General features: G+C 41.5%; 1 protein-coding gene across 1 annotated transcript in view; it reads left to right on the top strand.

The window, feature by feature from the left end:
- Positions 1-21,861, top strand: part of ADARB2 (adenosine deaminase RNA specific B2 (inactive)) — a 320,370-nt gene that overhangs the window by 197,211 nt on the left and 101,298 nt on the right. The window contains exons 2-3 of the mRNA XM_027809961.2: positions 7,032-7,118; positions 15,573-16,480. Of these exons, the coding sequence (XP_027665762.2) occupies positions 7,032-7,118; positions 15,573-16,480 (995 nt within the window). The remainder of the gene's footprint in view (positions 1-7,031; positions 7,119-15,572; positions 16,481-21,861) is intronic.

Raw genomic sequence — 21,861 nt, 5'->3', positions numbered from 1 at the left:
TATATCTCAAACCATATTGGATGGATCAATGCAAACGACATGCACGGCTTCATAGCTGGCCCTTTCTGCTTCATAAGTGATAAACCAGAAGTTACTTTGACCTCAGAGTGAATGATCATGGCTGTGTGCAGAGGCCCTGGTTGGGCTGGGGGGCTGCAGAGTGGCCAGAGCACCGGGCATTAACCTGCTGCTGCCTGTTAGGGGCTGGATCATCACTGGCAAAACATTTCACAGAGCTTCCCGAAAAGCTTTCCAAGGGTAGTGCTTCTGGGTCAGTAAACAGCCAGAACAGGATGCACAGAAGTAAAAGGATTAGCCCAGTTGCCAGCCCCCTGAGCTAACCAAAGTTTCCCATTGAGTGTTCTCTGCAGTATCATAATACCATAAATTGGTATTGCTATTTAATATAATGGCATTTCAGAGCTCTTGCCTTGGGCAAGGATCCCATTCTGCTAAGCACTGAACATGAGTAGAGCAGAAAGATATTCTCTGCCCCAAGAACTAGATAAATAAATGACAAAGGCAGCAAGCAGACCTATTTACAGCAGACCCCTGCACTTGGCAGGCCATGACCAACTTCCAGCCGAGGCACGGGGACAGGTGCTTCTGTGCCTGGGCACCGCATCATACTGACCAACTGGATGCCCTGTTTCAGAGGAAGACCGCATGGCTCTGGGCTCACACCTCTGACTTCTAACTCAAGGCACAACCTGCCTTGTGCAGCTGAAAGTCTTTCCCTGAAACACTGACTATCCAACTGTTCCCTGGTTTTGTCTTCCCTTTGGTTATCAGACAAGTAAAAAATGTGTTCTGATATTTTACACCTTCGTTTCAGGTCCCTGCTGAAGCAGAGAACAAAGGCAGTAATGCTGAATACTTTTTATTTCTTTTAAAAACCTAAATTACTTAATCTGAATATTCCCTTGTCTCCCCGCTTTTAAGAAAAATGTTCCAAGCAAAAGTCTTGTTCAGCCAGAAGGTTTTTCTCTCAGCATATTCCTCTGCTACCTCCAAGAGAAGCTTTCCTTACTGTTCCCACGTGGGCCAGGGTGGGATACAACTGCAAATGCCTTGGATTGAAAACCAATTATAAAAAGCAGATCCTTAGTGACTGTCCACATCAGAGGCCACACTCTCAGGGGTGCCAAGCAGCATACCTGCAGACGGGAACAGTCCCATGTATTTTAACCCTTTCATACCCGCCAGCACACAAGCTCTTTCCCCCCTCATATGCTGCTCAGTTAGATGTGCTGCTCTGATTGCATTGACCAGTGGTTCTCAAGGGCTCATGATTCCAGCAAGGCTTCACCTTCAGGCTTCACAGAGTAGGAGTGAGAGAACAAAACCAAGGCGGAATAAGCCAAGGAGGAACGGGCATGTGTTAGGAGCCCCTGTCAGATATATGCAGGCTTGAATTTATCCTGTGCAAGGCACAGAACTGGGGCCCTGCACCAGGCACAGCTGCTGCTGTGTCTGTACAGAAACATGAGCCCTCCAAAAGTGTTTAGGGCAGCCATGCTTCTAACTTAAACGTGCCTAGAGGGGATGGATAGAGCTGGTCCTCCCAGCCCCACTGGTGCTGTGGTGGTCATTCACAGGCACCCCAGCACAGCTTTGTCAGAGTCGGTATAAAAGAGCGTTGCACAGAGCCTTCCCACTTACCTGTGAGGCAAAAAGCACTTGGGCAATGCTGCTGCAGCCCTGCAGCCTCAGTAACTCGTGACTCAACAGCTGGTTCTTGAATTCAGCTGCAAAGGCAAATTCTGACACCGGGCAAGTAAATCGCTATCTGGAAACTGGCTGCTTAAACTAAATGATGCAGCGTGGTGGCTGTACAAGCCATAATTTATAAGGCTGCGAGGCCTTCTCAGTAAGTGCTGTGGTTTAAAGAAAGACGTAGCTATTTTCCCCACAAATTTGCCATATTTTTCTTTTGTGTGAAGAATCCCTTCTTCCTGTCAATCACTGTCACCCCAAGCCTGAGCGGACTAAGACACAAGAAGGAATATAGACAATAATCTCCTGATGTGCAGGCTCTCTCCCCTCCCTATATCCCCTGGCCTTTCAAAATAAATCAAGACTAACACAACTGTAAAAACTGTACAAATGGAACTATTTGAGTAGCAGCAAATACTGCTTTAGAGAAATAAAAATAATTTTTTTCAAGAGGTTTTGCAGCTCATTTTACTCATTGCATCAGAGTTGACCCTGACTGAGTAATTTCATACTCCATGCAAACCAAATGAATTACTTAGCACTGGTTTATAATGTCCACATTGTGGTTTTAAAAGAATACTGTTAAAGAAACCTCTGACAAGTAAAGTAGCTTACAGTAATCAATTAGAATATAAGAATTAAACTAATTCTGTAAAACATTGCTAATGCTGATCTGGCAAACCACTGGTAGCCATCTGTCTAATCCTTCTTGTGTTTGGAAGTTGCATTTAAAAAAAACAATTATTAATAGTGCTCATTAGGTGCCAAGCAAAAGAGCATGCCACAAGCTTCTGCTCAGAGATTAGTTAATACTAGGAAATACTACTCACTTTTCCAAGTCTGAGCTAGAACCTGCTCTGTGATCTCACGGTGAGGACAAGTTTTTCTACTGGGGTCCACAGGAATAGGGGAGACTCTAAGGAATGGGCCCAAGAACAGGTGCAACACCTGAAGATGCCAACTCTCTGCCTACAGCCCTTCAGAACCAACAGGTCCTCAGCCTCCCCACTAGACAATCTGTACCAGTGCCGCACTATTCTTACTGTTAGGAAGGGTTTTTTTAATGTCTAAAGTGAATTTTCCTTGGTGTGATTTAAGTCCATTACTTCTAGTTAACACACATAGGATACAGTTTGCTCCTTTCTTCTGTGCAGCAGCTTTTTATGTATTGGAAGACTGTTGTTATGACCCCGCTCAGTCTGCTCTTCTTAAAGCCAAACAACTTGTCCAACATGTATAAGGCCTGATTTTTAAAAGTGTTGAGCTCCTGCCGTTCCCATTGCTTTTGTTCAAGTGACTGAGAGTGAAAGAACTTCAGCAGAGTTGATGATCAAGCCATATTGTCTGGTGCCCTTCAAATACTGATAGCTATGAAGGGCATGAATGCTGTTTATAGCTGTATGTATGTATTCTTGTCTTCACAATAAAAGCATTTTTACAGGACCTGTGACCAGGGTTCTGACTGCATCCACAGGGCAAGAGCAACTTCACAAAAAGAACAGATTTTACTGGAAACTTGTCTGCCTTATATGCCAGCCTTTGCTGAATCCTTTGTACCAAATAATTTTCTGTTTTTCATGCAAAACATATCTTGGCCAATGGGTTTTTTTATTTGTTTTTACATGGCTACTATCAAAACAGTGTTCATGATTATTTTTTAACTATTTTCTATTGGAAAATGTGTACTTAAGAAGCGTGAACTGAAATCCTTTTCCATCCCAAATCAGAAGGGGGGTGGGGTGTGTTCTTCCTATAATGGGCTTCTCATCAAGAGAAATGGTGATTTTTGTGCTTAGAATACTGTAGCAGAGTTCCACTTGGCATCACTTGGAAGGATGTTTTTATAGTGAATACACTACGAAATATGACGCTATCATCATGCCTTAGTGTTCCAGGGTAGCTAGCACTAAATCCCGCTATAACCTGCTCTTTGTCTTTCAATTTCCATTGTAAATACAGCTTCCTTCATGTCCATATATGCCTCATGAAATTGCTCCTTCATGTCATTGGAGGCTTTTGGTACAATTTTAATGCAAGCAATAATAGCTTCTTGTTTTGGTTCTCATAAATGTAGGGTTATGTATTCTGCTTTTGAGAAAAGAGGTTTTGAAATGTCTTGTTTTCTTCTCTTAGTCCCTCTCTCCTAGCCTTGAAAAATAATTTCTCCAACAAATACAGAGAACGTTTACAATTATATAGTACAAAAAGCTGGTCTAATTTTAGGCTGCTTGCCACTGCTTCTTTTTGGAAAAAAAAATCATTGAAGGAAAAGAGACTGAGAGAAAAAGGAGACTTTAAAGATATTTTTCTGTATGGCTTTTTCATATCCAGACATGTCCTTTCTGCTAATTCATAAGATTTCATCAAACTGTTGGAAATAAGATTAATTGTGACAGACATTAAAATACATGGGGACTGTAAATTGTGAATACACAACTCTCCTAATCTTGCTCTCAAGTGGTAAACAAAAATAACACTGAATATCACCATTGACAACAAAGATGAAGTATGTGGTCCTATGGTACATATAAGGTAATAGGCAATAATGTGCAAAAGATGGAAGTGCACAATCATACCAATAGTTTTATACCTAGCCAGATTATTTCCCTGTAAACACCTACATTTAATTATCCTGTCATCTATGTTCCCCTCCTCCATAGGCTCAATAATTCATCTGTGCAACATGCATAGTACAGCTTTTCTCTTCTTGCATTGCTCACTCAAAACCCCTGCCCTCCTCCTCCTTCCAGACACACACTAAATCTTCCATTGCTCAACCAATGGATTGAAATATTAAATTATAATCTTTATCATCTGTATTGATTGAAAGATATCCTGTTATTAGGACCTGCCTGAGTTTGGTTGACATCAACCCATCCATTGCTGCTCTAAAAGTGCAGTAAATTTTACAGGCCACCCCATTTCTCTGCCACACAAAACAAAGAAATCACCAAGGTCTTTATGGAAAGGTAGGAAACACTAACAAAAAAAAGCTTAAGATGGCTAAAGATTCTCTTAAGGCAAAAGAGAAAATATTTTGATACATTTTAAATCCACCTTGTAAATGTCGCCTATCAATTGCACAAAATCACTTGGGGTAAAAGGTAAATCATAGAATTTTCCTTTCCTTAGTAATAGTATGGTATAAAATAACATGGTTTTGCTTTTTGATTGGTGGTAGGAATAAGAATTAGCAACCTCAACAAGAAAGCATGTGTCATCATTGCTTGGTTAATGGATTAACTCTCTGTGAGAATTGAGAATATTTTCTCAGCAAATAAGCTTTAAGTTTCTATATGACACCCAGGGTCTTGAGGGTTAGCCCTGAAGGTCTAACAGCCACCAGCGGTCAGCACAGGCAGAGCACGCCTCAGCTCACTGCACCTCAGTACCCAGACACAACAGCCAGTGCTGGTGCTGAAGCCCAGGACTGCCCTGATCCTACGTCTATCATCTGAAGCATTTGCCTTACCCTATGTAGCCTTTGGATCAGGTCCCAAAAGCCTACACTCATTTCACTTTAATCAAAGAAACCAGCCGAGAAAGTCAGGAGTGAGGATCAGCCTTTATCCTGATCACAGCCCAACAGTCTCTCACGCACTGAGATAGTGTCGCACAGAGATGCCACGTTTCTCAGTGAGCAACACCTTAGCAAAAAAGTGTCAAAGCGTTCACTTAGGAAAATCTTTTTGGCTAAAGCGTTCATAAATAGCTTCATTCTTTTGCTTTGTGACATCACTACAATCCCTTAATGAAACTGCCATTCAAGGAGGCTAATTTGTGCTCTAATTATATATTAGTCTGGGCTGAAAGGTTTCTGGACGGAGAAAGGTTTTCTTCAGGCAATCATTTATTCTGCTTATTGTATTTACTTAACAAAGAGCAGTCAGCTTTTACTGTGATTTCTCATAATAGAGTTGAGCTATGGTGTTACCTAGCTAAGGGCAAACATATGCAGTCATTTTTGATGGATTATGATTAGAGTCTTTAACCAGAGCAAGGATTATTTGCAAATGTAGGATAAACCAGGCCAAAAAGCTAACAGATGTGCTGCTGAAAAAGTTTAAGAGCTTTTTAGCTGGAATGCCTTCCAGACCAGTGATAGATTAGCAGCCAGGTAGTTTAAGGAAATCCAGAGGAATATTTTCTCACCCATAAAGTCCCCATGGACATAATTTTTCCTGTGCTACTTGAAAGAAGACACGCTTGGTTTGCTATCGATGCTTCTGCCACAGGATGAAGGTCCAGAGTTGTTCACAATGTGCAGGATTCAGAGCATTTCCACCTAACTGAGGCTTTCTAAGCAGAGAAGTACTTTAGGAAAGCACCTAAGTCCTTCAAAGCTGTGTATCACCTTTGTAAGGTTGTGTTTCTGTTTCTTCTGCTACCGAAAGCAGACACTCTGTTAATGTTGGTCCCCAGCAAAGCACCCATAGTTTTTCAGGACGAATTCAGCCAAACAAGCTAAATAACAAACTAAATAAGCTAGTTGTCAAACTAAATAAAACACACATATTCAATAGATCTGTTTCTAGTGTTTGTGTTAACAGCACCTTTTCCCTATAGATAAATCTTGAGCCAAATTTTGGACTAGTATAAATCAGTATCAGTTCTCATTTTGCTGAATCTACCCTGGCACCTAGTGTAGAGCCTGTTCACGGCACTAGAAGTGAATGTCTGTGCCACCTACTCCCAGCAGGATAAACAGAAACTGCAGGTAGAAGGAACTGCACTTAATATGAATGTGAATAAGAAGGATCTCAAATAGTATTCTTATTCTTTGGATAATAGCTTCCTGTGCACACCATGAAGGTTTTCCAAAAATCAAATCAACAATTTGTAGAATTAAAAGCTGATGTAGTCTCTGTGCCATCAGCGCTTGGGCTTTCTCTGGTACTTCTGCTTCAGCCTCTGTCAGAGAGAGGAAATGAGAGGAGATGAGCTGATTGTCTCATCCATTAGAGCAGTTCTCATGTCCCCCCTCCCAAGGCTGACTGCCTCCCCTGTTCCCAGCTGGACTGGCTCAAACATCCCACATTTCCAGCTCTGTAGTCCTTGGGACCATCACTGGGAAGCACAGCCAAGGAACACTACCCAGGGGCAGAAACCAGGAGGAATGTGTGTGGTATTTGCACGTGCCAGCTGTAATACAAGCATTGCAGTTCAGTGAACTTTGGCGGGGTTGTAGAGTCCAGAAAAACAAGAAAGAAATGCACTTGCCAATATGTTTTGACTTGAGAAAAAGTGTGGAGTAAATCAGGATGCAATGACAAAATACTGATTTTATATGTATCTTTTCTTTTGTTTTCTTCCAGAAAAAGTAAGCATACTGTCAACATTTATAGCACCCTTCAAGTACCTGAGTCCTGGCGCAACCACCATGGAGGATGAAGACAATTTAAGTAAGCAGTCTTTTTTCTCTATAGACAGATGAATAATAAAGTTCCAAAATAAAAGCTCTACAGTGTAGGTGTAATTCTGGAAGGGAGGTGGATTTGCAAACATTGGCAGACCGTAAGTCCAGCACTCATGTAAAATGCAAAACTCTCTGATGCTGAGTGCAGATGTTCTGCGATTTCCAGTGAAGCAAGGGTTAATCTCAGCTCACCTTCCCAATTTTCCCTGTGCAGACCCTGGCAAGAGGAAGCTGTAAACAGTATGTCACAAATAGAAAGGAAAAACTTACAAAAGGCGGGTGTTTACACTCAGGTTTACAGGACTGTGGAGCTCCTTTTCCTTTCCTGTTTATGTTACCTTATTTTGCTCACTTGCTTTTCTCACAGTCCCTAAAAACGAGGTCATTTTGATGCTGTGTCTTCACCCTGTTTTTATTTCCTCGATCATAAAGGGACTTTTCCAAAAGGAAAGATTTCAGGACCGAGCCATCTACTTAAACTCTTTTCTCTTTTACTTCTGTGATATGACCTGGAGAACAAAACTAAAAGAAAGAAAGGGGGAAAAAAAAAGGAAGGAAAGAAAGAAAGAAAGAGAGAGATAAGAAGAAAGAAAGAAAGAAAGAAAGAAAGAAAGAAAGAAAGAAAGAAAGAAAGAAAGAAAGAGAAAGAGAGAGAAAGAAAGAAAGAGAAAGAGAGAGAGAAAGAGAGAAAGAAAGAAAGAAACCAAATCCAATTGAGAAGAGATGATAAACCAGACCTAAATAAACTAGTTGTAACTGAAAAATTAGCCACCAGATTTTCCTGAGCCCTTATGTTTGAACAAAGCCACTGACATTGCCTGAATCCATGACTGCTGGAGGAGCTGGAGGAAAGTGCTGCTCGGTTTGAAGGAGTTGTGAAGCCTTCAAAACACCAAGAAGTCTGTGAATGTGCAGTTAGGACTGAATAACCCTCAGTAAGCCCTCCTATTTATCAACTAGAAGCAATTATTTTGTGTTTTCCAGCCCTACTTATTGTAACACATCTTGAATCATTAAAAAAAAAAAAGAGGAAAGCTTTCTGAAAGAAATGAACAACTATTTGAGTTTTAGTATCACCTACCAGATGGGTTTCTTTTCTAGCCAGACACACTTTGACATGTTGCCCTATTAGAACCAGTTGGTGGGAGGAGTGGGGTTTTGGTTTTTTCGCTGTTGTTGCTAATCTGCCTTGGTTTGATCATAGTGTGGCACCAACGGGAATAGCTGTTGAAGGACTGAGGGAGCACAGTCCTCTGTTCCTCTGTTTTCTGCTGCTGGGTATCACATGGACTTCACACCGTTCTGCTGCACAGGGACCGGCAGGATTTTACATATCTTAGCAAAGGCAAAAAAATCCTGAAAATCCTTCAAAATTAGTCCCAGGGAGGCTACATTTTCAGGAAGAGATATCAGAAGTACACACAGGAAACATATTATGCACATGATGAGCTTGTGCAAGCACCTCCTGCATAATGTTTCCCAAATGTGCTACTCAGTTATTTTTAGATAATGTAGGAAGTTTGTACAAGCCAAACACTGTAACACCATTTTCTTATTGCTACTGTAATGCCCATACTGCTTGGTGCTTGTGTGGGCTTTAAAAGAGCTCACATGGGCAGGGTAAGCTATGTTTTCTGAAAGGGAAATAACAAATATCACTGTTTTCAGGGTTATCCTGCCTAGTCCTTTCTTGCGTCAAATATACACTCCAGTGGTAAGGCAGCAATTTGTATCTTGGCACACATAACACATTTTAGGTGTTACTATTGGAATCTTAAAAAAAAAAACCACCAAAAAAACCCCACAAACAAAAAGATTAGTTTAAAATCAGCCATATCTCAGTGTTCACTTCTTGTAGAGCAGTATAAATCCCACTAATGTCTATAGCACACATGCACCTGTGTAGTAGTTTAGCGTTTTAAAGAGCTTCAGTGATTTCCTCTGAACAAGCGGAGGAACCTTCTTCTGTGTTAACAATTTCACAAAAGCCTAGAAGAATGCTGACCAAGTAGAGAAGTGGTTTGCTTATCCCTGTAGCTTTCTGCTTACTGAGCATCCTATGAGAGTGCCCCTTCCCAAACTGTGCTGTATCAATAGGCGGTCCCACTGGCTGGAACAAACACAAATCTTGTTTTACATTCCTTTAGGCCTTCTTTACAAAGGGAGCCATGCCAGGTTAACTGTACATGCATTTTCAGCTAGTGATTATTAGCCTTTAGACACTATTATTGTGCTTCATGATCCATGAACTAATACTAGAAAAAATGTATCAAAGGCACTATGCACCTTTGGAATGAAATTTTTGGGTAATTCAGTCTACGATGAAGACCTTATCTTGAATGTGCGAGAAAAGGACCACGCTGTTCATTCCCAGAAGTTAGCGTAGCTAAGAATGTAAGAAATGTCACACAGGATTAGAAATAGGGAGTTTAGCTCTGCACACTGCCTTCAACATTTGCTGTTAGTGATGCATTGAGAAAAGGAAATTTAAATAGGACCTTCCCCTCACTACGTCTTTCTAGCACCCAGCAAAAAATTTACTCAGCTAGAGTTTGCACCTGAATCGTCATATTTCTTAGACATCAACAGGCCTGTCTAGTCCTCTCCAGAGCCCACTGATACTTCTGATCTCAGTAACAACCAGGAACAGGGACTGATTTAGTGTGTTGTCAAAAAGTGCACCCTTTTATTGCTTCAAGCTTGCTGTCTCTAGTGCTTGGATTGCATGAACAGTGAATAATCATTCCCTGTTCACTGCCTGCCTGCCTGCCTTTCATGATGTTACAAACCTCTGCGGGTCACTGATCTTTAATCGTTCCATCCACGCTATGCCACGGCGTCAAGGCGGACTACCACCAGGCACAGATACTTGCAAATCTAGGCTGTATCTCTAGCAGGAGTGTATGGTTCCTGGCGTTCTCATTACGCAATGCTGCCATATGCACAGACGTGGTGTAGCACCATTCTTCACGCCTGTACCTCTCCCCAGTGTCTGCAGAGGAAGCTCATGGTGATGGTCCCCAATACGGATTTCAGCCACTACAATAGTCTTGTAGGATGAATCCCAGCCCCAGATCCAGTGTACTGAAGCATGCTCGGTTATAAGCATGTTGGTTAAATTCCTCCTCAGGCAGCATGAGGCCCCAGAGTTTTTGATTGCACAGTGTGAGATACAGCAGGGACCCTGCCTGTACAGAACACAGTGAATATCCCCTTCCACGCAGTCGGAGCCCCAAGCAATCCCCTACAGGATCAACCCTCCTGGTTTTGTTTTGAAAATTGTGTCTATTGCCATTTTTTTTATTTCTCCCATGCCTAAAGGTAAGCTATGGCCTGTCCTGATTTAGGAAAACATGTACTTGGATCTGTTTCTGCTGTGGGCTGACCATGCTTTTTGCTGCATGCACTTAATTGCTAACTTGGACAGAGAGCATTGGAGTCCGAGTACCGTCTAAGTCAGATCGTTATGTCATTTGAGTAATCTTCCTAATTGGTAAGAGTTATAGTATATATGCATGGATTTCACAGTTATTTCAGATAATAAGGTGGGCAAAGTAGAGTATCTTCATTGTGAAACAGCTAAAGGCAATGGCAATCACCTTTCACAAATTTTCCATCTTCACTTTCAGTGAAGTCCTGTACTTTTTTGCCCTGGTAATCATTCCCCTCATAGTGTGGTGTTACACACCAGTAAAGTTTAATGATATTGCTTTGAACAGGCTTAACCCTGCAAGCTGGTTGGGACTATTCAGTAGCAACAGAAATATCATGGCAGGTTTCCCTTAAGCAGACTTCTTTTGTGAAGGTTTAAAAATACATATCTGTGTGTTTTCATGTAAGAGAGGAAGGAGCGATTTCTGTTGTTAGCTACAAGTTTATAATAATAAAGTTAGCAGTACAAACCTAAGAATTGCAGCAGAAGAGCTCCCGGTCCTCCATTGTGCATTCAGTAAGTGAAAGAAAATGCTAGCTTGCTTGCGAGGAGACTGCCCTACATTGCATTTGATGTACTAGCTGATCTTGGACAAAGATGCCATGGCTCTGGCTCTTGGGTTCATACCTATTGCTTCTAATTTAATTTTTTTCACTTTCAAGTATGCCAGGAATTACAGAGGTCAATCCTTCTAACCTCTGCAGTCAATGCGATGTAGATGGACAGCAAAAATGTACTCTACATAAGCAGGGCAAACAAGGGTTAGATACTAAAATGCAGAAAAATGAAAATTATGTCCTACCTGTATTGTTAAAAATGTGTTGGTAGCAGTCTGGTGTTTACCAAACATTTCTAAAGACAGTAACTTCTTGTGTCATAGCTCTCAGCTGAATCAGAAGTTTACTATACTGCAGAGGCTGCAAATTCTTTCTTTCAATACCATAGCTTTTCAGTAATGTATTGCTCCTTCTAATCCAATCACAAAGATGCCAGCCAAAATGAAGGTGCCACCTACCACCTCTCCTTTCCCATCCTCCCTGGAAGTTGGCTTGGCAGCAGAATAACCTTCAAGAGGAACAATATTATCTCTTCAAATGTAGCGTGGAGTATCGGATGGCTAGTTCTGCAGAGCCCTTATGACCCAGAGACATAGGCAGTGTCATTATTAGTGATGCATTATAGTTCTGAAAAGCTCTTGATGATGCAGGCTCTCTACGTTAACTGTACTGTGCATAATGACCAAAAGGACAAAAACATGAAAGAGCAGACAGAAGATTGAGGAATAGTGCATAAATAAATATATTTCACTAACTGCTTTCCTCTCTTCCATTCAATTACTGAAGCAAATACAAGGCTGCAGTGTCTCCTCTTGCTTGTGGAACCGCAAAAAATCAATGAATAAAGTTACCTGAAAAGATACTATAATTCAGAGATGTGGGGCTTTTTAGAAATCTTACACAGTAAATCAGAAGCTATTGCAAAAAAAAGTGTTTTTCTTTCACTTTTTTTAACTTCTTCCCCTTAAAATTTTATTATTCTCCAACCTTTCATCGTAGGAGAACCATATTTTTTTATCTTTTTTTTCCCCCAAAATGTAGAGAATGTGTTTTGGCAACTCTAGAGCAAAGACTTTATGAGAGATAACAGGACTGAAAATGATCCACAGTTTTGCGTTTTCCTGGTGTGCATCCTCTGACTTACCCTTTTCCTTTTAGTGCTCTTCATTTCTAAAATTGCTTGTGATTGTTCTATTACAGCTGCTTACAGTATTTATCTTATGTAGTTTGGTGTCATTTGCCTGCTTTGTCTGATTTTTGCAATAGAAGTACATGTGCCACCATTAGAGCGGTAATCTTATGTCTGCTACACAGAGGTCTCATAAAAGACGCATTTCAAAGACCTCTTATTTCAGAGACCTGAAAGTATGATATAATTTGTTGTTGCCCAGCAGCTGCCAGGTATCACACGAGTCCGTCAGGCTCACAGACGTTCTGAGGCACTTGCTGAATTTAGGCTGCCTCTGATTTACATGCCATGATGACTTTTGGCCTGCTGCAGCTCTCACTGAGGTCTGTGAAGAACCAAGATATTTTCTGGTGTGTCAGAATCGGGTCCTCTAGAAATCTGATGGACTATAAGGACACTTGCATGGGTCTCCTTTGCTGTTACTAGGCCCCAAACATACCATAAACACAGCCACATACCCGCTGCACATGCCCAACATTGTCCCTGATCTCTGGTAAGTTTTACACTTGCATCTCTGCATTTTTTTTTCACTACATCAATGCAAACTCCCTGTTGGCCAAAACCTGGACTAGACAATTTCACAGACAGAATTTAAGCAAGTAATGTTTATTTTATGTTGCCATGTTTTTTAGTTAACTGCTGTGTGAGAGTGATTAAAGTAAGATGTTAAGGTCACACATTCATGTTCGTTAATCTGAGGTTCTCTGACGATGAAAGAAAAAACAGCTGGAGTAAGACAATATGAATTATAAATACAAATAACCCCTTCGGTTTTCCTATTCAGTGGCGCATAAATACAAATTCTTTTCAAACCTGGATATTGTGTGAAGCAAGAGCTATCTTTCTTTTCATGCTTCCTGACTACAATATCATTATGTACCATAATTGGCTCTGTAAAAACCTATTAGGTAAGATGAGAGAGGAGGTGTGACATACAGAACCAAACCTGCTTCCTGCTAAAAAGTATGTCTGAGTCAAAATATTTCACCTTTATTAAAAAAAAAAAAATATGCATGCAACCAAAAAGGTGTATCCTGAGTGGGATGGAAACATGATAAAGGGTCACAGGGGAATATGGCTGGCCAAAGCCACTGCCAGGATAAATAGAGGAAAGTTAAATTTCTCATCTCCTTCCCCCTCAGATCAGAGTTTCCATAGAGTTGTGAACTCAATGAGAAAAGACCACATTATCCCTGTGTCTTAGTTAACCTGACCTTTTAAATGTCTTATTTCCAGAAAGGCTGGTTTAAAGATGTCATATTTTATACAGCTGAATGCCATATGATGAAACTTTTTTTTCCTATTATGTATTTCTTTTTCTTTCCTTCTTCGCCTGTCTTCATTCTCTTCCCTTAGCTTCAGAAACTAAAAAGTAACTAGTCACTAAGACCTTAATCTGTCAGTTCTGTCTCAGCAAAGCTCTGCAGCACGTAGCTGTGCAAGTAACTGTGGTGAGACATAGATGCAGGCTGGAAGCTCGGTGTGTGCTGAAGGGTTTTCAGGACAGGGAGCCTAAAGACTCAGTCCTGCAAATGAGTCCACACACATGCAATTAAGCCACGATTTTTACTCATTTCTAGCTGCTTTCTGTGGAACAACTTGCATGAGTGCAGACTTATTGCTCAGAGAGGAAAAAGTTTTTGGGTACTTAGTACAAAGTGCAAGAGGATATAAAGGAGGATTTAATCTTGATTGTTGGCTCCACATAATTCTCTGCAAGCTCCTGTGCATCTATTAGCCCAGCCTAATACTGGGCTGCTGCAAAGGCACACTGTTCCAGCAGAGGTTCCTCGAGGCATAGTTAGCAGCTCACCCCTTGCATCCTCGCAGCCAGCTTGTACATCAGGGTAGAGAGAAAGCCAAGTAAGACCATGGCCCTGCAGAAAGTAGGAGGACCATTCTCTGTCCTCTAAGGACCACAGGACCTTCTGTGTGCTTGGGATTCACGCAGCCTGCACAGGTGGCATGCTCATGTCTGACAATAACAAACCATGGGAAAGGCTCCACGATCTATGCTGACTGGAATGCAGCAGGCAGCCAGGCAGTGCTCTGCTCAGGAAGGGATCAGGTGCATTGCCCCAGGAACAGGTTGCTTCACTGGTTGGTTACACTCATGTTTACTTCCTCAACTTGTCTCTGCCCCAAGGAACACACAGGAGGACTGGAGAATGTATCAGAAATGCAACGCATTTGAACAAACTCATAAAAAAATGACAGAAATGTTATAGGATGCTTATTTAGCAGCACATTTTCTGTCTCATTGAGGACATCAGCGAGACGAATCTCCATTCTCTGCCTGTAGCAAAGAGCAGTGCCTTGCAGCATGGGCGTTGCACAAGCATAGCTCAGAGCAATGTGTGATTCATTGGCTCAACAGCTACGGAGTGTTCCTTCCACAGCTCCCCACTGTCATTTCATTCCCTTCCTGGTACTCCTGGCAGTCACTCACCCCAATTCCTTTTCTTTGACATAGGTAATTCTTTACTTCAGTAGTTACTCCCATCGTGATGCTCTGGCTTTTCCTAGTCTCATCTAGATTTATCTAGAACTTTTGCAATATTAGTTTTGCTGATGCAGAAACTAGAGTATCTGCAATTGAATTTGACAGAAAGATGCTCACTTACCGAACTGGAATCTAAGTCCAGAACAAATTATTGTTTCAAATGCTAGGAAAGTCTGTCATATCATTTCTTAGGCTTGCTTTGTGATGTTAGCAACACGAAATCCTATGGTGTGAGTAGAGCCAGTCAATGTATTCATTGCAAATAGATTATTCAATGCATTTGCCCATTTTTCTGTTTGTGAATCATTTGTGAATCATTTATGATTTCTAGTAACGTGTTCATAAGCATTCACCCACATGGATTATAGAATAAATCTCAGCCTAAGGGGACTTCACAAACTATTCACTTTTTACTAGTAATTATCCAGTGTGAATGCAGTAGTTCATTTAAGTCACATGGCATCAGTTATGCTTCATCTTCGAATGATGTAATCTTTTTTTAAAACAGGAGGCAAGTGACTAATACAAGTAGAACTTTAGGGACAAGTAAACATTCAGGACATGCAGAAAATCTGTGCTATAAATAATAAACCAACCATTATACAGATATTTGAGGAAAAAAAACCAAAAAGGGCTGAGCAAGGATATCTATCATTAACTTTTTATTTCTGTTTTGGCTATTCTGCCAGCCCTAGGCATAATGTCAGCTACTACTATGACAACTGTAATGTGAGATTTTTTTCTTTCTTTACTGACAGGTACCAGTAGTGCAGAAGTAAAGGAAAATCGAAACATTGGCAACCTGGAGGATCATCCGATACCATCTAATGAGAGGGCAAGAGGGGGAACACTTAGCAGTAAGAGAAAACGACCCTTAGAGGAAGGCAGTAATGGCCATTTCTGCAAACTCCAGCTCATCTGGAAGAAAGTCTCGTGGTCAGTGACGCCAAAGAATGCTCTGGTTCAGCTACATGAACTTAAACCAGGTTTACAATATAAAATGGTTTCCCAGACAGGTCCAGTGCATGCTCCAGTCTTTGCTGTTGCCGTGGAAGTAAATGGACTTACGTTTGAAGGCACAGGGCCCACAAAAAAGAAAGCCAAAATGCGTGCTGCAGAGCTAGCTCTGAAGTCATTCGTTCAGTTCCCCAACGCCTGCCAAGCTCACTTTGCCATGGGCAACTGCATCAACCCATCCACGGACTTTACTTCTGATCAGGCAGACTTTCCAGATACTCTGTTCAAGGAGTTTGAACCATCTACACACAGCGAGGACTTTTCAGTCTACAACCCCGTTAATAATGAATTGCTTTCCACCGCTTATCGACACGGGCGCTTACTCTGCCATACGCTGGACTTAATGGGCCACGGTAAGCAAAGCAAGCACAAGATGGCATCCAAGGCGGAGAGTGAGAAGAACCCAGTGGTGCTGCTAAATGAGCTGCGGTCAGGCCTGCGGTACGTCTGCCTGTCAGAGACAGTGGAGAAGCAGCACATCAAGAGTTTTGTGATGGCGGTGCGAGTGGACGGGAGAACGTTTGAAGGCTCAGGACGTAGCAAGAAGCTGGCCAAGGGTCAAGCGGCACAGGCAGCCCTGCAGGCCCTCTTTAACATTCGGCTGCCCAGCCACATTCCCAGCAGGAGTAAATGTCACCATTTGCCACAGGTGAGAGCTCCTGGGTAGCCACCACCACATTGGAGTAACTGTTTTGATGAATGGCATCAGTATTGCTGTAGTTGTTGCTGTTCTACCAGATGGTTCCTCCGATGTTATAGCAAGTGCCACCCACAAAATAGCTCTTTGTCATAGAAAGAGCCAGATGCTACAGGCAAAAGCTTTAAAATAGTATCCTGAAATCATTGGGTACGATGTGCAGCCCTTTCCATAGGAGGCATAGATGAGAGGGAAAAATCCCAGGGAAATACCAATGTTTCAATTTGCTACAGAATGATAATATTGACACGGGCAGAAAAATCAGGTGATACTGCACCTTTCTTGACAGAAGGGAGCCCATAAACAAAGGGATGCCCCATATCATCTTCTTAGAGTTAATTTTTGATGAGGACACTGCCATTCAGAGGAGAGTGCAATGACAAGGAATGTGCCTGTTTCAAAGTAAGCTGTCCAGACAGTTCTGCCACTAGAAAAGTGAAGGATTTTTGTTTATTATAGATAATTTTGGGGGGTTGTTGGTTTTTTTTTTGGGGGGGGGGAGCGTTTTGTTTTCAAATATGCCTCCAACCGTACAAGGGATAGTGAAAGCTCTGAAGAATTCCTGGAACAAATGTAGAGATTACTGCTGTATTCATACAGAAAATATAGATCTGAGGCACATACTTAGCATATCAAAATTTCATAGTTGGTCATATGCCAAAGGCTATCTTAGCATTACTCAGACTTGTCAATTTTCTAAGTTCAAAGGAAGCCAGGATTTGCAGACATTGGGAAGCATTACATGGGTTCAAGTAATTTCTTGATTTGTTTGCGCTATCATAAAAGGTTTGATCCACCAGCACCAGGAGGTGATCTACCACTACAGAGCTTCCTTTATGAAAGGAGCTGTTAATGTCCAGGATTTAATGCAAAGCACCGGGAGCACTAAGAGTCATTCTGCTGCTGGCTTGCTGTGAGACCCTAGGCAAGTCATTTAAATCCAATATGCCTGTAATAAAAATGAGCATATTATATGAAAGAACACTTCAAGATCCTTAAGTAGTGTGTAAATGCAAATTATTAGCAATTCTCATTAACGTTAGTAAAGATGTTCATTATATGTTCAAGGAGTGTGATAGATGAATCCTTTAGCTGACACAATTGCCTGCAGGACCCAGGAATTATATTTGTTGACCCAGAAGTTTCCTTCCTATGTTTCCAAAAAGAAAACATGAAAAAAGTAATAAATTTTAAAATACATCATAATCCTCCATATTTTCCTTTTAATTTTGGTTTGTAAACTTCATGAAACAGTGGGATAACAACATAATTCAATAACAGCAGTGATCTTCACAGAGTGCTTTGCAAGCATTTTGGAAGCCTTGGCCAACCTGGCAGTTCCATCCTCCTTCCATCCTCCCAGTACTCTTCTGAAGTACAGATGGTTTAAAATGAGAAATCTGTGCTGTTTACTGCTCAAATTAATTCTGGTAAAGAGTAGTTTGTTTTAATGGACATGCCTATCCTTCCTCATGGAAACCTAGCACTTGGATATAAAGAGGAATCTCTAGTCCCATCCTGCTGGCTGCTTTGCTGCCCCCAGTGAACTTTGCTGGGTGGGTCAGCAGGTAAATACCATGCATTCATCGATCGATGGATTGCCATGTTCTAGAAACTGCGCCACAAGTTTCATTGCCTAAGTTCCTGAGCTCTCTGAAATATTCCCTGGTTGCTTGACATCGCCACTGTCTTCTGCCTGAATATCACATCTTACCTGGATTCCTGATTATTCGCTAGGTGACACATTTTTTAATGTATATTCCCTTTTTTTATGGCCTTTTCTCCTTTCTGTAGACTTCCGCCCTCCTTATCTTCTTCTCACTGTTCAAGAAGTATAAATGTCACTGAAAAGGTGTCACTGAACTTTCTGTCGGTATTTTTTGGGTGGTTATGTATTGTCCAACTAAAAGATTACTCAGGCACTTAATGCCAGCATTCAGCACATTAATTGAGATATAAGCCTTAACGCTGATTTCTGCTGACCTCCTTACTAGCTGCTCTCATCAACAGCCATAGCAGCCATGACACAAAACCTGAGTTTGTGTTACTCAAGTTATCACTTCCACTGAAACCAACTGACGTATTTCCACTGGCCTCAGCTGAACTATAGTTCAAGCATTAAATCCAGAAGCATCTTTACTTGTTCTTGCTGTGTGATGCAGTATCTTGTCAAGTAACTGGTTTTGCTCACTGCTTCAGTCAGCCCATCTGGCTGTTTGCTCAGTTAAAGTGGTGGTAACCGTACTGGGGAGAGTGTAGTTCTCATTGAGCTGTGGTCAGAGCCAGCTGCTCAAAAAGTTGTTTCGGCTCCTTCTTGTCTCCCTGATCTTCTATGAACCACATTTTTGAGGACACATTTCAACCCAAATTTTCAAAGCTATTCTGACTTTGTACGCTTAGCTTGGTTTGTGTCCAAAACTGTTTAAAATCAGGAGAGCACCCTGAACCCCAAACAGCTTAGGGATAGAATTTGAAATATTAGCAGGGGGGTTGATTTCTTCACAGAATAAGGAGTAACTTCATCGTATTTATTAGGATATCAGATAGTTAATTCACTGATAGTAGAGACAGGCAAACAAGACCAGGTGTAACAGTTTCACCTATGTTTTGAATATTTTGTAGAATTCATGAGTATGTTTATCTCTGTGATTTCCCTTTACAAAGAGTATTCCAACTTTGCATGTCCCTGTTCATGTTCCTGTTGCTGTTATCGGTGGTGTTAGGGGGCCAGAATTTGCCATTTCCTGATTACAGCCTGACTGGAAACAGGAAAAGCCAAAAATCTTGTAACACTGGTAGTCCAGTTGTGTTGAACTTATGGATTTCACAGCATCCAAGAAAGCATCGAGAAAGTTCAGATGTTCTTACAAGCTGGCTCTTCTGACCATTGACATTTCTGCCTTGCTCATCAGGGCTCCCGGGGGACTTGGCATCCCTCAGCCTGGGCCTTGGGCATACCCTCGGTCTGACAGCCACTTTTCCTGCTGACCAAGGGAGATTCAATGTAAAATGTCAAAAGAGGTACCATATCCTCCAGTCTGTCCTGAGAGGTGCTGCCTACACAAAAGGCTTCCTGAATCACCAGGGAATTCAGAGCATAGATGTAAAATACTGCCACCTTGATCCCTTCTGATTTAGGCAAAACAAAGAAATGCAAGAATAGCAAAGCCAGAAATAGATTAATTCCCTGGGGCAGCTACAGTCCAACTTGCTTCTTCAGCTGCCTCTCCTGCTCCTCACCTGCCAATGCTGAAAACCCACAATGAAATTGTGAGCACTTTACAATATCGGTGCTGTCTTAAAAGGACATCACTGTGCCTCTGATTTTCTTCCCTGTGATTGTTCCCCAGTGTTTTTGGGCTGACTGCAAAATTATACCCAAAAAGCAAACCGAAGCATACCAGACTTTACACAAGGTAAAAATTTTAATCCCATAATTTAAAGCCAAAATAATTGAGATTGTGGCTTCTTTACCACCATCAACAGTGTTTTGATCAACTTCTGTAATTCTCATACAGATGCAGTGATGGCTGGGGGGCCTGAGCTTTTTGCCTATGTGTAGGGTGAATAGAAGGTAGCTGAGACAACCCAAGAATCAGCTGAAAAGGCCACAAATTTGCCTGTCTATCTGCCTGCTACTCTTCTTCCTCAAACCAGATGCCTTATCTGTGCTATGCCACTAAAATGCAAGATAAATACTATTAATGGTCTGAAGCTGGACACACCATGTTGATCACAGTAGCTGAGACAGGAGCCTGGAGATCTGCTAAACTAATGGCAGAGATAAAGTGAGTCAGGAGAAGGGAAATTACAACGCATCACTGTGAACCTTCGCTAAGTCACTAAATATTGCTCCTTGTTTCCTAGCATACTTGGTCTTGATTAATTTTGTTTATCAAATAATGCACAATTTCTTCAAATACCAGCTTTTATGGAAGTCTAACAATTGTTTTTACCCATCTTGGGAGCTAATTTTCTTACATTCCAAAATAGGAGACAACAGCAAAGGGTGCTGACCTATCCTGTCCTAATGAGTCTGCACTGGCAGAAAGACATCCACACATTCTCAGACTTTCCAAGTGCAGTGTACTCACTTCAGGAGATCAAGGTGACCCTCAACTGCATCTGACCAGTTTACAGATTGTTTTTCTAATCTTGTAGACCTTCTAATCTATCTCACTCAGTCTAAACAGCATTCTCTACTGCTGTAAAGCAAAAACGTTAATTAATATTGCCATAACAAATTAGTAATAGAGGGGTGGTTGGATTTCAAATGGACCTAAATTAAAAAAGAATAGGTGTGAAAATCACATTCATTCCGCTTTGCAATGGCTTAACACTGCTGTTACTAGTTCACATCCAGAACTGCCAGAGCAGTGGTTGTCAATTTATTTATTTAAATGAAACCTCATTGTGTTTTGTGTTGTGTATCATCCAAAAGAAGCAGGTTTTTTTTTTTTCCTTTGGCAAATAAAGCTAACCATTTGAATCCAGTTAAATCCCATATTTGCCAAAGGCTTTGTCTGCAGACCAAACCAATCTCAATATCCCCATTGTACTGATCCTTTACCCTGACCAGGTCAAGGATCCCTGCCAGCTAACTTCAGTGTCACCTTGGTGAGCAGTGTCATGGGAAGAACAACCACCGTGACGGGGAAAGCCCCATACCCTACACCTCTCATTCACTTCCCTCCAGAAACCTGTGTTGCAAAACTGGTTCATTTTCATGCAGTATCCATTGTTCCTGCCTCCTTCCCTTTATTTCTCTCACTATCCTCATTTTCCAACTTCCTTGCAACCAGGCCCTCTGGCCTGTGTCACAATTAAGGCTGGGGCTGAGGTTGGCATTGATAGATTTGATTCCAGTGTGAAGAGGAACAGCACACAGAGCAGGCATTGAGCTTTAAGAAGCTGTTCCAGCATGTTTCTGTGAAAAGCCTTGTCTGGTCAAGTGACCAGGCACATTTTTAATAACCTTCTCTGTTGTCTCCTGCACCAAAAGAAACAGCTGATAGGTGTGTGTGTGTGTAGCTCCTGACAGTGAGATGCAAGAAAGGGAAATGGTGGGGACTGGAGAGATGCCTCTGCAATACAAATAATGTTTGATTTTCAACCATCTATTTCTGACTCTGTAGGTGGGGAAATTTGCTTTTTATAATCAGAGCAACGGGCAGTTGAGACATTTATAGGATTACGGTTTCTTAAGCAAAACAATAGAAAAAGAACCTATTTAGAGGCACAGCATTAGTGCCTCGGATACTGCTATTATTATCCTGGCTGCTAATAAGATTGCAGTCGCTTGTAGGCTCACAACTGAGGAACCTGGACCACCT

This window comes from Falco cherrug, chromosome 4, assembly GCF_023634085.1.
Source record: "Falco cherrug isolate bFalChe1 chromosome 4, bFalChe1.pri, whole genome shotgun sequence".
NCBI classification, from domain to species: domain Eukaryota; kingdom Metazoa; phylum Chordata; class Aves; order Falconiformes; family Falconidae; genus Falco; species Falco cherrug.
Note: the sequence above shows the minus strand (reverse complement) of the source record. Positions and strands in the feature narration are given on the sequence as shown.